The sequence below is a fragment of the Lichenostomus cassidix genome, chromosome 29 (assembly GCF_008360975.1).
Source record: "Lichenostomus cassidix isolate B80296 chromosome 29, HeHo_3.0, whole genome shotgun sequence".
Classification (NCBI taxonomy): Eukaryota; Metazoa; Chordata; class Aves; order Passeriformes; family Meliphagidae; genus Lichenostomus; species Lichenostomus cassidix.
The window spans coordinates 393,981-409,603 of NC_139509.1; the positions used below are offsets into that span (position 1 = coordinate 393,981).

Sequence of the window (15,623 nt, forward strand, 5' to 3'; positions counted from 1 at the left end):
GGGACACCCCAGTGTGTGTCAGCGTCTCCTTCGCGCCGATGGGTGGTTGGGGTTAGGGGGGGACACGAGCCCCGGTGCTCCCTCGGTGCCCCTGTTACTCCTCATTGCCCCCCGCTCCCCTATCGCCCCCAATTCCCCTTATTGCCCCCCACTCCCCTTATCGCCCCCCGTTGCCCCCCGCTCCCCCATTCTCCTCTCGGACCTCCGCGCCGCCGGGGGGCGCTGTGCGGGGCGGCGGCCGCTCTGTCCCGCCCCGCGCGCGCCGTGCGTTTCCGGGTCGGGGCGGGTGTAAATCGGGCCGCGCCCGCCGCCCCCTCCCAGACCCGCGGCCGCCGCAGCCGGAGCAGCCGCGCCCGCGCCGCCGCCGCCGCCATCCCGCGCGCCCGCCCGCCGCGCTCCCTCCCCGCCTCCCCCCCCCTCCCTCCCGCCCTCCCTCCTCCCGCTCCGCCCGGAGCGCCCTTCGCCCAACGCCGTTACCGGCGCCGACACAGGTAGGCCCGACCCCCGCCCCCATCGCCCCCACCGTCGCCCCCCGGCACTCCCCGCGGCCCCCCCGCGCCCCTCCGGCCGCCATCCGGGTCCGACTCGCCCCGGGCCGGGCCCTGGCGCGGCCCCCCCGCCGCCCCCCCGCCGGCCGCGCCCTCACGGCGCCCGCGGCCTGTGCGGCCTGTGCGGCCTGTGCGGCCCGCGCGCCCCGCGCCGCCGACCGCGGGCGGAGGAACGGCCTCGGGGGGGCCGGGGGCCGCCGCCGCCTCCTCCCGCCGCCCCCCCCGCCGATCCCCCCCCGCCGGGACCGGGCCGGGGGCTTCGGGGCGCCGCGTGCGTCACATGGCGCCGCCGCCCCCCGCCCGGGCCGCCTGCGGGGGGGCTGAGGGGCGTGGAGAGATCTTTTTTTTATTTCTTTTTACTCCGTTTTCTCGGAGTTTAGATTTTAATTTTTTTTTTGTTTTAGTTTTATTTTATCTCAGGAGTTTTTCTTTTCCCGCCCGGGCTCGGATTTTCCGCCATCCCGCGCTGTTGTTTTCCCCGCCGGCGCGGGGCGGGGGGGCGCGGACGGGTTGGCGCGGAGCCGCCGCTCCCCCCGCGGGATCCGGGAACCCCCCGGGCCTGCCCGGAGCGATCCAGAGCCGTTCGGAGCCCCGCGGCCGCTGCCGCCCGGCCCGGCCCGGGATTCCCGATTCCCCGAGCCCCGCTCCCCGCCGCCCCCCCCCGCTCTCCCAGCACTCGGCCGGTCCCGTTCGGAGCCGCCGGCCCGATTTTCCCCACGCCCGCTTTGTGATCGAGCCCCATCCCGGGGCTCCGTCCCTCCCCGGGGGTCGCTCCGTGCCAGGCTCTCCCTGCCGCTCCCCCCGGGCGGTTCGGAGCCGCGGCCCCGGGCTGCCTCCCCCCTGCGCGGGGCTGAGCTGGCTCCGGAGCCGCGTCCCCGCCTCGGGGACGGGCTGGCGTCGGAGCCACGTCCCAACTCCAGCGGCCGCGGCCCCGGCTTTGGCCCGGGGCTCCCGGGGGCGGCTGCGCTCCGGCGCGGGGCCGAGCGGGGAAGTTTCCCTGCGGAAGAGCCTCGCCGGGAGCCCGGCCCGGGCCCGCGTCACCCCGCCGGGGCCGCTCGGCCGCTTTTGTCCCCGGGCCGGGCCCAGCCGCTGCCGGGGCGGGCGGGCTCGGGGCCGGCTCTGCCCTCGTCCCGCTGCCGGCGCTCCGGTCCCGGGCGCTGCTCCCCGAACCGGGTGGGACGCGGGGAGGATGTCGTGCTGAACTCACGGCGGCCGCGCAAAACCCTCCGGCGCCAGCGAGGCAGCGCGGCCCTGGCCGCGGTTAAACTTTGATGGGGCAGAAGCGGGGGCTGAAATGGGAGTTTATTTACCAGATTCCCATGAAACGCTCGGCTGGGGCCGGCCGGGCTGTTTTGCAACCACTGCCGACTCAGGTGGTTTGAAACCTGATCGTGCGCTCATGTGGCCTTATCTGGGTCTGAGGGAATCGCCTCGGAACCTGCCCCGGGGGGCCCCGCGAGGGCGAGGGCTCGAGGAATGGGATGGGGTTTGTTTTCTCCCCAATCCCGGCTTCCCAGTGGGCCAAACCCCCGGGATTGGGGCGCCTGCTCACGTCGGGCAGCTTTGAGAAGACTTGGGCTGGGGACAGCGTGAGGCTCGCGGGGAGCTGCAGATTCCTCGGATCTGAAGAGATCACAATTAGTCTGCAGTGTCCCTTCAGGATCCCTGGTTGTGTCCAGGGACCGTTTGTGTCCCCAGTGCTACCTGGGGGTCACCCTGAAGTTCTCAGTTGTCCCTCAGGGAAGCCCCTGCGAGGAGCAGAGCTGGCAGGAGGCAGGGGCAGAGTGGGACCCTCGTGGCCCCAGGAGTTGCTGGATCCCAGTGTGATCAGGCTGGTTCAGCCCTGGAAATCAGGAGCAGGAGCTGCCAAACCACCGTGGATTGCCCCAACACTTCCAGGGGGCCATGTGAGGGGAGAAGCAGCACAGCGAGGCTGGAATCCTGCCGGGGGGTCAGCAGAGCCCCTCAAATCACAGCCCCCCACTCACCCAACCCCTCTCCCCCCCAGCCGAGGCCCGAGCGCTGCCGCAGCCTGAGCCGACCCCGCGCTGCCCACCATGGACACCGGAGTCATCGAAGGGGGTCTCAATGTCACACTCACCATCCGGCTACTCATGCACGGAAAGGTTCGTGTCCCCCAGCCCTCTGTGCTGAGCCCTGGCCTGGGGTGGGCTGCCTGTGGGATCTCCTGGAGCTGCTCTGGGGTGGGGAGTGTGCTCCTGGCGCTCGGGTGGATCCTGGGGTGCAGCCAGCAAAAAAAATAATTACAGGGTGGGGGGAACGATCTGATGGAAGCTCAGATGGAGCTTGATCAGCACAACTGGGATAAATCCCAGTGATCCGAGGAGCAGATCCCAAGTGCTCAGAAGCTTGTTTTGACTGTGAAAAGAGCCGAGTTTAGGCTTGGGGCTCCAGGAGTTTTTAAAACGCTGACTAATAGTGCTTTGTTTCCATCCCAGGAGGTGGGAAGCATCATTGGGAAGGTAAGTGAGGAACAAACTCCCCAACCCTGCCTTCCCCTTCTCCCCTCGGCCCCCTCCCTCCCGCAGCCGCGCTGACGCCTCTCTCCCTTCTCTCCTCCCTCACAGAAAGGGGAGTCCGTGAAGAAGATGCGTGAGGAGGTGAGTGGTGGGGGGCAGCGGCAGGGTTCGGGGGGCTCGGGCCTGGCGCGGCTCCGCAGGCAGCGCGGCGCGGCGGCCGGAGCGGCGGCGCGGGGAATGCCGGGAGGTGTGGGCAGGCGCGGCAGGAAGCCGAGGAGGAGAAGATGGCTGCCCGAGCCGAGGGAGGGGAGGAGGAGGAGGGAGGGCTCTGTCCCCGGCGGCGGCGGGGGATCCGGAGGAATCCTGAGGAACTCGGGGCAGCACTGAGGTGGCGTTTGCCTCCCCGCAGAGCGGAGCTCGCATCAACATCTCGGAAGGGAACTGCCCCGAGCGGATCATCACCCTCGCGGGACCCACCAACGCCATCTTCAAAGCTTTTGCGATGATCATTGACAAACTGGAAGAGGTGTGTCCGCGGCCCCCTGCAGTCACCGCCCCTGTTCAGCCCTTTTCTCCGGATGAACTGAGCCCGGGATGAGCCCCTGGGGCTGGGCTGCTGTTCCTCGTGGGCAGCCAGCGTTTGTTTCCCTGCCTGGCCCCCGATCTTTGCCCGGCACCGCGCCGGGGCAAGGTCCAGGCAGTGCCGGAGCCAGAGCCCCACAGGGACTTCCTGCCCACAGCCTGGGGCAGAGCAGGGCTTGGAATCCCCCTGGCTCTGCCAGTGCTGGTGCAACTTGCCCTCCAAGCACAGCCCAGGGCTCAGCTCTGATCCCAGCCCTGCCAGGAGGGAGCTGGGGGGTGCAGCTGTGGAGGGCTGCAGGAGCTGTGTCATGTCCCTGGTCCTGTTAAATCAGGGACTTCCAGGGGGGATTTTGATGCTAGATAACTCGAATCCTGGCTGCAGGTGATAGAGCCTGCTCAGGGCTGTGATGTTGAGATTTCCATCCTGTTCCACATTGGAGGGAGCAGGAGCTGGGGGTGCTCCTCACCTGGTGTGGGGCAGAGCTCCATGACCCTCACCTCACCTGTGGGGTACAAATCCTGTTACCCTTTGGATTTGGGACACCACCCTGAGAAACAACCCCGTGCTGGCAGCTCTGTCCCCAAACCCCCCTGCTCTCGCCGCAGCCTTAAAGGCTGCAGAGCTTGGAGCTGTTCGTGCCGAATGTTGGGAGCTGGAGTCCTCCAAGGGCTGCACAGCTCTGCAGCGCTCTGGGCACCGGCCTTGGAGCTGAAGCTTTGCTTTTAGTAGGTCAGTTGAGCCCTGGCCTTGTGCCTCCCCTCCCCCTGCCAGCACATGACCGCTGTAATCGGCGCCGGGATTGTTTTTCCCGGAGCTGCTGCCTTGATCCCTGGTGCAGGGGGAGGCTCCGTGCTGACCCTGGAGCTGTGGAGTCCCCGAGCCCCCTGGTTTGGCTGAGGTGTGACCCAGCCTGGGGCAGTGCCTAAACCCCTTTCCATTGATACAGCACCGTTTGGCTGCTGCTTTCCCAAAATATGCCTGTTTTTTCTGGGCTGCCGAGGAAGTCCTGGGAAATCAAGACTGGGAAAACCCCGAGGTCACCTTGGCCTGGGCTGCTGGTGCCAGCGTCACCTCCCTGTCCCTGTGCCGGGCACGTCCCCAGCGCGTGCCATTCAGTGGGGCCGAGCCCTCACCACTCCTCTTCCTCGCAGGACATCAGCAGCTCCATGACCAACAGCACAGCTGCCAGCCGGCCCCCGGTCACCCTCCGGCTTGTGGTCCCCGCCAGCCAGTGCGGGTCCCTCATTGGCAAAGGAGGCTGCAAGATCAAGGAGATCCGAGAGGTGCGTGGTGACCAGCCCAGGGGGGTCCTGGGGAGCTCAGGTGTCCCCAGAGGCAAAGATGTCCCTGCTTCAGGGATGTGTGACATCACTGGGATTTTTTTGGAGCTCTCTGTATTTTTAGTTCTTGGCAAACTGAGACTCGGGGCAGAGCCTTCTCTGCCAGTGCTGCCCCTCTCAGCTGGATGCCTGGGGTCTCACTGTCCCCTTCCCACGGCTCCAGATTGCCCCTTCCCCAGCCTTTGCCCAGATTCTGGAGAGGGAGATGTGCCGCCAGGCCATGCCCTCGGTCATGTCACTTAGCGCTGGGTGTTGTTGGATTAGCTCTGCCCTGCTCTGCTGGCATGGGGACAGCCTTGGCTTGGGTTACAGGGACAGGCTGAGCCCAGGTCCCCCTCTGCCGCCCCAGGTTCCTGGTGACCGAATTGTATCCAGCTGGGATTAAAGGGCTTTATTTTGGGGGGAAGGAGGAGTGCAGGGGGGGCAGTTTTGGCTATGTATAACCATCCACGGGGTTCGTCGCTGAGGCCTCAGCCCTGCCCGGGCTCTGACAGGCTATTTTTACCCCTTGGCTTGGCAGAGCACAGGGGCACAGGTCCAGGTGGCAGGGGACATGCTGCCCAACTCGACTGAGCGAGCCATCACCATCGCTGGGATCCCACAGTCCATCATCGAGTGCGTCAAACAGATCTGCGTCGTCATGCTTGAGGTAGGGCCCCTGCTCGGGCCTGTGCCCCTGGCAAGGCAGCTGCTGCAGGGGATTCTGCTGCCCTTGCAGGGCTGGAAATGCTGGGGGGAGAGAAAAACAGCTGCTGGGGGATAAAGGGATAGCTGGGGATTACAGCCTCATCCAGGTGAGGCTTGGAGCTGCTTAAAACCGGGGTCGAGCAGGGCCTCGAGAGCTGCTCATGCTGTCACCCTCGGTGTCACCCACGGTGTCACCCATGGCCCCACTGTGCTCCTGGGGTGTCCTATCTCAGCCCTATGCCTGGGATGGGGAGCAGATAACTGCTCTGGTCCCCCAAAGGGCCAGCTGGAAATGCAGAGCAGAGCCCTGGGGTGTGGGGTGTGGGGAGGGGCTGTCACTGCCAGCGGCGCTCGGTGTCTGACCTGCCCTCTCTGCCTGTCACCCAGTCTCCCCCGAAGGGTGTCACCATCCCGTACCGACCCAAGCCATCCAGCTCTCCCGTCATCTTTGCAGGCGGCCAGGTAAGGCCTCTCCTCTGCTCCTGGGGTGCGGGGTGGGCTGGGGAGGGGCGGGGGGTCGTACCGAGCTGCCAGCGCGCCCCGGCCGCTCCGTGTGCCCGTCACCCACGCTGTGCCCTCGGCCCCCCAGAGCCAGCTCCAGCCGTCCCTGCTGAGGGATGGCAGCAGGGAAAAGGGTGATTTGGGAGGAGAGGGTGCTGGAAAACACTCCTGGAATTAACCAGCCAAAAAAAAAACCAAACCCAAAACCATTTGCCAGTGTGGTGGCGGCAGGAGGGGTTTGAATCAGGCCGAGCTGCCAAGCCCAGGCTGTGCCCCTCTGCCTTGGGCTGGCTCCAAGGACTCGCTGTGACCTCCTGTGGGTGACCGGCCCGGAGGTCGGGGGTTCTCTGCTCTCTGCAATGGTTTTCGGGGTGCAAAGGCTCAGCCAGTGCCGTGGGCAGGGTTGGGGTGCGCAAAGGCTTCGTCTCGCACGAGGGGAGGGTGTCAGATAGCAGTAGTGCCAGGTGACCGGGCTGGAGTCCCTCGTGCTGAGCTGGGGCGTGGCCCGAGCCCTGCCCCAGCCGCCTTACAGGGGACAGGTCTCCCTTGGGATCCTGTCTGCTGTAAACCCGGAGCCCCCCGGGCTGGCGAGGCCCAGGCGTGGGTCAGCTGCTCCCACGCTCGGAGAAACCACGGCGCCAACGCATCCGCTGCCTTCCTGCTGCCAGGGAGCCCCTCGGGGTGGGCAGGGCCTGGCTTTGTCAGTGGGGGTGTCGCTAGGCAGGGAAGGGCTCAGGGAAGGGCTGTGGCTGCCGCCGGCCTCCCCGAGAGCCAGGCCTGACTCTGCTCTGCCCCCTCCCAACCCCGCCACGCTTGTTTTGGGGACGGACCTGCCGCCGTCCCCTTCCTCCTCCCCGCCCTGCCCCTCCCTGCCTCTTCCTCCCCACCTGAACCCGGTCAGCCCCCCCTCCCGCCTCTCCGACAGCTTCTCCCGCCGCTCTGCACCCCGGGGGAAGCCCCCGCGCCCCTTGCCAGCGGCGGGGCCGCAGCCTGCGGACCCCCGGGGCGGGAGCCGGCCGCCTTCCCCGTTAGAGCAGTGAGGAGCAGGCTTCCCACAGCCACGCATCTCTTCCCTCCCCTTGCCCCTCTTCTCCCCCTTCCTTCTTTCCGCCCCTCTCCCCGGCCCAGGCCCGCAGCAGCCGCCCGGGTCTCGCTCCCGGCGGCCTGGCGCTCTCTGTCTTCGCAGCTCAGAGTCGTGCGTAGAGCAGGGCGAGCCCTCGATCAGCAGCACTGAGCTAATGTGGATGTTGAGTTTGGTGTTAGCGAAAGGTTTCGGATTGACAGCCCTGGAGACTGAAGTCCTCTAATTTATCCACAGGACAGGTACAGCAGCGGCAGTGCGAGCTACCCCCACACCGCCCCATCCATGTGCCTCAACTCTGACTTGGAGGGACCACCTCAGGAGGTGAGAGGGGAGTTCAGTCTCCACGGCCCGTTCAATCCTTGGCCTCTCTGAGACTGCCAACAAGGGTGGCATCCCTGTCCCCGTCCCCCAAAACCGACAACGGTGGCTTTTTGTGCTGTGGACTCCTGTCCACTGGGAACTGGACTCTGAGCCCACCAACCTCTCCTCACGCAGGCCACCCGGCAGCCACTGCATGGCAACGAACTTGGGCCAATTCCAGCCTGGGCTGCAGTTCTTCCGGTGACCTGGAAGTGAGGCTGTGTACCCCCCTCTCCCCTTCCTCTCCCACCCACCCCACCTGCCCGGCCCCCCCAGACCTCCCCAAACCTTAGCCAGCCAGGCCCCAGCCAGTGACTCGCCCTTTCTGGGTAGCTTCAGGAGGCATCTGAAGTCTGTGGCTGTCCCCTGTAACGCGGGGGACACGGAGTTGTGGCAGGTCAGGCCCTCGCCTCGTTGCCCTCCGAGCACTGGGCCGTGTCGAGCAGTGGTAGCCAGCGCCAGCACTGACCTGTAGCTTGCCCGGCGACGTTGTCCTAGGCGTGCGGAGTGACGAGAGGACTCGGAACGGGGCAAACTTTTTTTTTGGGGGTGGGAGGGGAGGCGGGGGAGCTGCTGGGCCGGGGCAGAGAGGGGCCAGGAGCAGCAGCAGGGCCGGCGGGGGCGTTGGATCCTCCCTGCCTGCGCGGGGGCGCAGGGATAGCAGCATTGTCGGACTCACCACACCATAACATCTTCATCAAGATCCCAGCCGTTCTCTTGTTGGTTTTTTTTATTTTCTTTTGATTTTTTCTTTTGATTTTTTTCTTTTTTTCTTTTTTCTTTTTTTTTTTTTTTGTCTGCCACCTTTTTTTTGGGGGGGGGACGGCACCGATTCTGCCCACCCCCTCCCGGTACCCGCCACGTCAGGCCAATTCGAGTAACCGCCAGCCTAGAAACTGCTTGTGACAGCATTTATCCGTCCCCGCCTCTCCTGCCCCACTTCCCTCGCCCCGGAGAACTCTCCACCTTGGCTCTCTGACTTCCTGGCTAGTTGAAATCTGTCTGTCCCTGGGTGGCTGTCCGATGGTTGTTAATAGGACTGTTTTCCTCCTTTTGTAGGCCTATACCATTCAAGGACAGTATGCCATTCCACAGCCAGATGTAAGTTTTTATTTACAACTTCTTGTCTTGAAATCCACCCTTTTCCTCCCCCACCTTCCAAAATTTTCTCCGTGCTTTCTCCACTCGAGCTGCTCAGCTTTGGGGCTGAATTAACTCGATCTGATCCGAGCTCCCCAACGCCCCCCCCAAAAAAAACTCGCCCCCCCTCAGTTGGCCCTCGTGCAGCCAGCTTCAGCTGGCCTCAGATCTCTCCTTGGATCCTCCCCCACCTCCTCTCTGACACTTCCCTCCTCCTTATTATATTTTTTTTCCAAACCCACCTCTCCCTGGCTTGGCATTTCACACCAGCTCTGGCTTTTCCTTTGCCCCCCTCCTCCTCCTCCCTCAATTCGGCACGAGAACCCCCCCAGCCAGCACACGGTGGCTCTGTCACGGTGGCTCTCCCGGGCAGGGGACAGCTGGCCCAGCGAGCGGGCGCAGGTGGCAGTCGGGGAGGGGGTTGGCTGCGGCCCACGCCAGGCCGCGCGGGAGCGGAGTGACCATCCCGGTGCTGCCGGACACCTCCATCCTCTGGCACCCATCCTCATCCCGTAGGGGCTGAGCTCTGCTCCTGGCACCGTTAGGGCAGCGAGGGGGTCTGACGCGCCAGGCCGGGGGTCGGGGGCTCCGAGGAGGCTCTGAGGAAGCCGGGCTGGCACAGCAGAGCCGAGCTCCGTGCCCGTTCCCACTGCTCCCTCCTCCCGCTCCTCTCTGCTTCTGTTCCTGTGCTCCTCCAGCCCTTGCTGCTCCCGGGGGGTGGGCACAGCCCCCAGCCCGCCTGGGCCGGGCCGGGCAGTGCAGAGGGGCCGGGCGGGCGGCGGGGCAGTGTCCAGCAGCGGGCAGTGTCCAGCAGCGGGCAGTGTCCGTGCGGGCGCGCGGCGACTCCTGGCCCCCGGCCTCGGGAAATGGCTAACGCCAGCCTCTCTCTCTCTTTCTCTCTCTCTCCCTCTCCCCCTTTCCCTCCTTTAGCTGACCAAGCTGCACCAGTTGGCAATGCAACAGTCACACTTTCCAATGTCTCATGGCAACACTGGATTCAGTGGTATGGAAACTCCTTCTCTCGGTGTGTGTTCGCGCGGGGCCGGAGCCCAGCCCGGCTGCTCCCGCTCCTGAGAGGGGCTGTGCTCAAAAAACACAAACCCAAACCTTGTCCTGGGCCTGGCCAGGTAACCTCTGCTCAAAAAACACAAACCCAAACCTTGTCCTGGGCCCGGCCAGGTAACCTCTGCTCAAAAAACACAAACCCAAACCTTGTCCTGGGCCCGGCCAGGTAACCTCTGCTCAAAAAACACAAACCCAAACCTTGTCCTGGGCCTGGCCAGGTAACCTCTGCTCAAAAAACACAAACCCAAACCTTGTCCTGGGCCCGGCCAGGTAACCTCTGCTGTGACGTCTCTGGGGGCCGCAGGGTTAGCACCTCCATCCATCCATCCATCCACGCTGCTTCCCTCCCTCCCTCGTGCCCCCCGTCCTGTGCAGCTCTGCCAGCCATGGCACTGGGAGACCCCCAGCCTGCAGCTCCTGCTCTCTCCCCTCTGGCTGCTCCAGGCCTGAAGCAGGCCACTGCCAAGTTGTACCAAATTCGCTGTAAATTTGCTAAGATGGCTAAAAACACCTAAAAAAGACTTAAAGAAATTACCCATTTGGGGCTCTAAACTTGAGACAGCCAAACTCATTGTGACTTGTATCTTAACAGGCATTGACTCCAGCTCTCCAGAGGTGAAAGGCTATTGGGGTAATGATCCAAACACACGATCTGTAGTTACTCTGTTGTGTACTGATGCTGCCCGGGGTCTCGTTCTCCCTGCTAGATGCTGCTCAGATGGGGGGTCGAGGGGGTCGAGGGGAGCCCTGGAAGGGCTGGAGGTGCAGCTGGAGCTGGCCAGGCCCTGGAGTACAGCTGGATAGTGGAGAGCAGCAGGGCTGGGTGGAGCTTTAAACCCCCCAAAAAACACACAGAGGGGAGCAAACTCCCAGCCCAGGAGGTGCTGGAGCTGTCTGGAGCTGGAGCTGCCCCAGGAGTGGGGGGACAGCACCGAGTGTCACCTGCTGTGTCCCCTGTCACAAGGCCTCGAGGCTGTGCTGCTCCCTCTTGCAGGGAGCGAGCTGGGGAAGGGGGGAGAAGTGCAAAAATGAGTTCCAAACACCCCAGGCATGGCAGCTCAGCCCCATGGGGGTGTGAGCAGCTTCCCAGTGCCCGCCGGCCTAGCACGGCCCTGCTGGGCTGCAGGAAAGAGGAGGAGGAGGAGGAGGAGGGATAACTTAGCCTTCAGAAGCCGAGCAGAGCGGAGCCCAGTGCCCAGCTGGAGCCCCCCAGTGCCAGCCCCCTGCTCCAGGATTGTCCCAACTTGTGCTGGAGAATCCACACGGGGAGGGGACAGAATGGGACACTGCAGGGGAGAGCAAGGAGAGGGGGAAGCAGGGTGGGGAGCAGCAGAGTTCAGAGTAACTCACAACCCGCTGTGCTCTCCCCGCCCGCCCGGAGCCCTCCCAGGCAGCCTGAGCCTGGCAGCACTTGGGGTGCTGCACCCCCCAGCTGCCCCCAGCCTCACCTGGGCCCCTTCTCTCTGTCTCTGAGCAGGTTTGGATGCCTCTGCCCAAACCACCTCCCATGAACTCACCATTCCAAACGATGTGAGTATCCCGGGGGGTTTGGGGTGGGGAGGGGCTGCCCCTCTCTCGGCTCCGGGGGTCCCCAGGGTTTGCCCCTCTCTCAGGAGGTGTGGGGTGCCTGTGGTTGGCTTTAAGCTGTTGTGGCTTCGTGGCTGCACCCCAAAACACCTCCTCAGGCCACTCTGGCTGCCACCACATCCCTCGTCCTGTTCAGTGATCTTCAAGGCAAAAAAAACTCTTTTCAATCATTTAAAAATCCCCTTTTCCAGCTCCTTAGCACCCCAGCCCCAGGAATCCCATAACTGGGAACTATTTAGGTTGGAAAAGGCCTTCAAGGCCACCAAGTCCAACTGTTCCTCCCCACTGGACTGTGTCCCCAAGGCCACATCCATGTGATTTTGGACACTTCCAAGGATGGTTTTTGACCCCTCCAAGGACAATGCCCCCCCTCCTGTCCCAGGCAGCCCGTGGGGCTGGGACACCCCATTCCCTGAAGGATTTCCCCCAGAATCCCAACCCGAGGAGCTGCCAGGGCAGGGCTGAGGCCGAGTTAACCCTTTGTCTCCCCTCTGGCAGCTGATTGGCTGCATCATCGGGCGTCAGGGCGCCAAGATCAACGAGATCCGCCAGATGTCTGGGGCTCAGATCAAGATTGCCAACCCCGTGGAAGGCTCTACTGACAGGCAGGTGACCATAACTGGATCTGCAGCGAGCATCAGCCTGGCCCAGTATCTAATTAATGTCAGGTGAGTCCCTGTCACACCCTCGGGGTCCCCTCTGTCCCTCCCGTGCCCCGCATGAGGGGAAGGGCTTTTCTCTCTCTCTCCCATGTTTCCCTGCTCCCTGTCCCCTCCCCGTGCCTGCTGTCCCCGTGTCCCCACTGCCATCGCCTCCGCAGTGCTGCAGGGCCCTGAGGGGCTGGGGGAGCCTCTCGGTGGGCTCACCCTGCAGGGTGACAGATGGACACCCAGGGTGACCATCCTGGGGGATGCTGCCATCCCCGAGCTGCTGGTGCTGCTGGCAGCACCTGTGCTGTGCTCGGGCTGTCCCCTTGGTGTCCCTGTGTCCCTCTTGGTGTCCCCTGGCTGAGAGAGGGGCTGTGTCCCCAGGCTGTGTCCCCAGGCTGTGTCCCCAGGCTGTGTCCCCAGGCTGTGTCCCCGTGCCCGCAGAGAGCAGCTCAGGGTGGTTTGCTCTGGATTTGGTCATTCCCGGCGCAGGGGGTCTCCCGGGGGGTGTGGGGGTCCCGAGTGCGGCTGGGCCAGGCCTGCCAGCACCATCCCTTCCCTCCCTCCTCCTTCCCTCCTCCCTCCTCCTCCTCCTCCTCCCCAGCTCGGCTCCTGCGCCGTTTCGCTGTTTGTCCTGTGCTTTTTTTTCGCATTCTGTGCTGTTCCTTCCCTCCCACCCACACCCGTGTATTTTTTTTTTTCTTTTTTTCTATTTTTTTCTTTTTTTTTTGTTGTTGTTTTCCTTTTCTCCTCTGTTACAGTTTAGAAAGCGCTAAACCCTCCTCCCAGGCAGCCTCCGTCACGATCCCTGACCACCTCAGCATCAACCTCTCTCAACCCTCCACCCCTTCTTCTTCTTCCTCCTCCACCACCACCCCCTCGCTCGCCACCGCGGGGGCCTCCGACGCACCCTCCAGCCTCCCCAACCCTCTTCCGACCGCCCCTTGTGTCTCCAGTCTGCTTGGCATGAAACCTGTCCCTCTCCTGGCGCTAAATGTCGTGTCTGCGGCCAAAGGGGCCGCGGCGCCCGCCGCCGCCGTGCCCTGTGTCACTAACAAACTCAAGGCGGAGAAGCAAAGGTTTTCCCCGTACTGAGGCTGCTCCAGGGGGTGGCAGCACCGGGACCCCGTAGAGGAGACTTGGAACAACCTTTTTTTTTCCTCTATTTTTCCTTTTTTTTTTTCTTAATTTTTAAAAATTTTTCCTCTACTTTTTATTTTTTTAAATTTTTCCTTTTCACTCAGCTCAGCTGCCCTGGCAGCAGCAGAGTTTGTTTTATCTTGCCGGCCGAGAGACTGTGTCCCTTTGTCCTGTGATGGTCACAATTCCCTCTCTGCCTGCCTGTAGTTACTGCTTGGTTTTTCCTTTTTTTTTTTTTTTTTCCATTTCTCCTCCTTTTCCCTATTTTTTTTTTTGTTTTTTTGAGTAGTCGGGGCGCAGCTGTGGGTTGGGGTGGGATAGAGGGGTGGAGGGAGGGAAGGCAATCGGGGTATTTTTTGGGGGAGGGGGAATCGCATCCCCTGGGGCCTCACCTGTCCTCTCTTACCTGTCTGTACCTGTAATAAAGTTGCCACGGTGAGAATGTGCTCTGGTAGATGTGTGCCGCAGCCGGGGGTCCCTCAGCCCCGGGGGGTCTCCCTGCCACCCACCCCCCAGATCCAGGGAAAGGGACAACTCGGAGCCACCACGGCCGTGGCTGGGGGGCCAGGGGTGTGGGCTGTCCTTGTGGGGTCCCTGCTGGCTCGGGGACCCTCTGCAGTGTCTGTGTGTCCCCTGCCACCCCCTGCCACCCCGGGGGTCCCTGTGCAGTGACCCCTTCCCCCCATGCTCCCCTCCTCCGCTGCCCCCTCCCCAAAACCTCGGAGCTGAGCCCACCATGCTCAGCCCTCACCCCCAGGGACCCTCAGCACCCTCCCAGGACCCCTCAGTGCCCTTTCAGGGCGGGGGGACCACCTCCCTTCCCCTCTGCTTGTGCCAAACCCCCCAGACCCTCCTGAGGGGGAATCCTCCCCCCACTGGGGCTGCCTTCCTCCCCTCCTCATCGGGGCTCCGGCTGGACCCTCATAACTGGGACCCCAGTTTATGGCCTGGGGGTCCCTCTGCCCCCATCCCTCTCTGAGGGGTCCCTCTGCCCCCTCCCCACCTTTGGGGGTCCCTCTGCCCCCCTCCCCTTTTTGGGGTCCCTCTGCCCCCTCTCCTTTTTCAGGGTCCCTCTGCCCCCTCCCCACCTTTGGGGGTCCCTCTGCCCCCTCCCCACCTTTGGGGGTCCCTCTGCCCCCTCCCCTTTTTCGGGGTCCCTCTGACGCCCTTTTCTCGTTGCAGGCTCTCCTCGGAGACCGGGGGCATGGGCAGCAGTTAGGGGGGCCCTGGACCCCCCCAGCCTCGCCATCCATCTGCGGCCCCTTAGCACCGACCCAGGTTTTAAACTAGTTTGTACATTTTCGGTTCCTCCAGCCTCGCGCCACTCAACAGGTTCAGTTTGTTTCAAATTTTTTTTTTTTTTTTCCTGTTTCGTTGGTTTTTTGGTTTGTTTTTTTTTTCCCCTCCTCTGTTTTTCGGGGTTATATTTTTTTTTTTCTCTCGAATTAAAAGCATTTTAATTCCTTCGTTCAGCTCTTAAAATTTGCTGAACCCCAAATGTTAGTTTTATAAAGCTTCTCTCTCTCCTCTCCCCACCCACCCCTGGCACCTTCTCCCCGTTCTCTCGGCTCATTGAAGTTTCTGTTTTTGTCATGAAATGTTAAGAGTGGAAGAAAAACTAAAAAAAAAAACTAAAAAAAAAAAAACACAAAACAAAACAAAAACAAAAAAACATTTCAGTTTAGTTCTGTAACGTCAGGAAATTTTTCAAAAAAAAACTGAATAAAAAGATGGACTGGAGCTTTTCCTTGTGAATAGAACCTGCAGGATATTTTGGTTAATGGATCTGCCTGTCTCAGTCTTTTTTTGAAACCCCCTGGCTCTTCCCAGTGCTCCCAGTATGGCCCAGTTGGGGTTTGGGATCCTTCCAGAGGGTGGAAAACCAACCCAGTGCTCCCAGTATGGCCCAGTTGGCTTTGGGGATCCCACTGGAGTGGGATGAACCTGGGAGGGAACTTTGACCCTCCAGATGAATTTTGGGGAGTCTTTGCCCTTTCCCTCCAAACTGGTCTTTAATGGGAATTCGCTGTTGGTTCTGTTTCCTCTCTGCTTCCCCTTCTTCCCCCAAAATCCACCTGGGAGCTGCAGGGTGACAAAAACCCCCAAAATCCACCTGAAACCTGCAGGGTGACAAAAACCCCCAAAATCCACCTGGGACCTGCAGGGTGACAAAAACCCCTAAAATCCACCTGGGACCTGCAGGGGTGACAAAAACCCCCAAAATCCACCTGTGACCTGCAGGGTGACAAAAACCCCCAAAATCCACCTGGGACCTGCAGGGTGACACAGCCCCCCTCCCTGTCCCCTGGGTGATGTCACCACTCCTCCCAGTGCCACCAGTACCGAGGGGGGTCTCAGCCCCTTGAGGGGGGGCAGCTCCCTTTCCCACCCCCGCCGTAGTTTCAGTAGGACCTACATAAACAAAGGAGGGAGATCGATCCCCTCTGGGGGGGATTTATCC

At 62.6% G+C, this 15,623-nt stretch overlaps 1 protein-coding gene and 1 long non-coding RNA gene across 14 annotated transcripts; one reads left to right on the forward strand and one right to left on the reverse strand.

Annotated features, from left to right (window-relative positions):
• The first annotated feature begins 312 nt into the window (after positions 1–312).
• PCBP2 (poly(rC) binding protein 2) lies at positions 313–14,947 on the forward strand. Of its 13 annotated transcripts, none has more exons than XM_085041282.1 (16): positions 313–491; positions 2,557–2,674; positions 3,008–3,031; positions 3,137–3,169; positions 3,438–3,554; positions 4,763–4,894; positions 5,472–5,600; positions 6,026–6,100; positions 7,458–7,544; positions 7,719–7,784; positions 8,643–8,684; positions 9,654–9,726; positions 10,381–10,419; positions 11,266–11,318; positions 11,874–12,043; positions 12,784–13,604. In XM_085041282.1, the coding sequence occupies exons 2-16, from the start codon at positions 2,606–2,608 to the stop codon at positions 13,115–13,117; spliced, it is 1,443 nt and encodes a 480-aa protein (XP_084897408.1). In that variant the 5' UTR covers positions 313–491; positions 2,557–2,605; the 3' UTR covers positions 13,118–13,604. The 13 variants fall into 13 exon arrangements, with proteins under 13 accessions (XP_084897408.1, XP_084897415.1, XP_084897412.1 ...); XM_085041293.1 differs by lacking the exon at positions 12,784–13,604 and adding an exon at positions 14,345–14,947 and having other exon boundaries at positions 319–491; XM_085041283.1 differs by lacking the exon at positions 10,381–10,419 and having other exon boundaries at positions 315–491.
• LOC146425763 (uncharacterized) lies at positions 9,864–11,267 on the reverse strand. The gene is made up of 2 exons (XR_014846384.1): positions 10,064–11,267; positions 9,864–9,961 (listed from the first exon to the last, which is right to left on the reverse strand). It is a non-coding gene; the product is annotated as an uncharacterized LOC146425763 (long non-coding RNA).
• Positions 14,948–15,623: the final 676 nt, after the last annotated feature.

Coding starts and splice junctions, on each gene's coding strand:
- PCBP2 (XM_085041282.1), top strand. CDS start 2,606: ATGGACACCGGAGTCATCGAAGGGGGTCTCAATGTCACACTCACCATC. Junction 3,170..3,437: donor TGAAGAAGATGCGTGAGGAG/GTGAGTGGTGGG, acceptor GCCTCCCCGCAG/AGCGGAGCTCGCATCAACAT. Junction 11,319..11,873: donor AACTCACCATTCCAAACGAT/GTGAGTATCCCG, acceptor CCCCTCTGGCAG/CTGATTGGCTGCATCATCGG.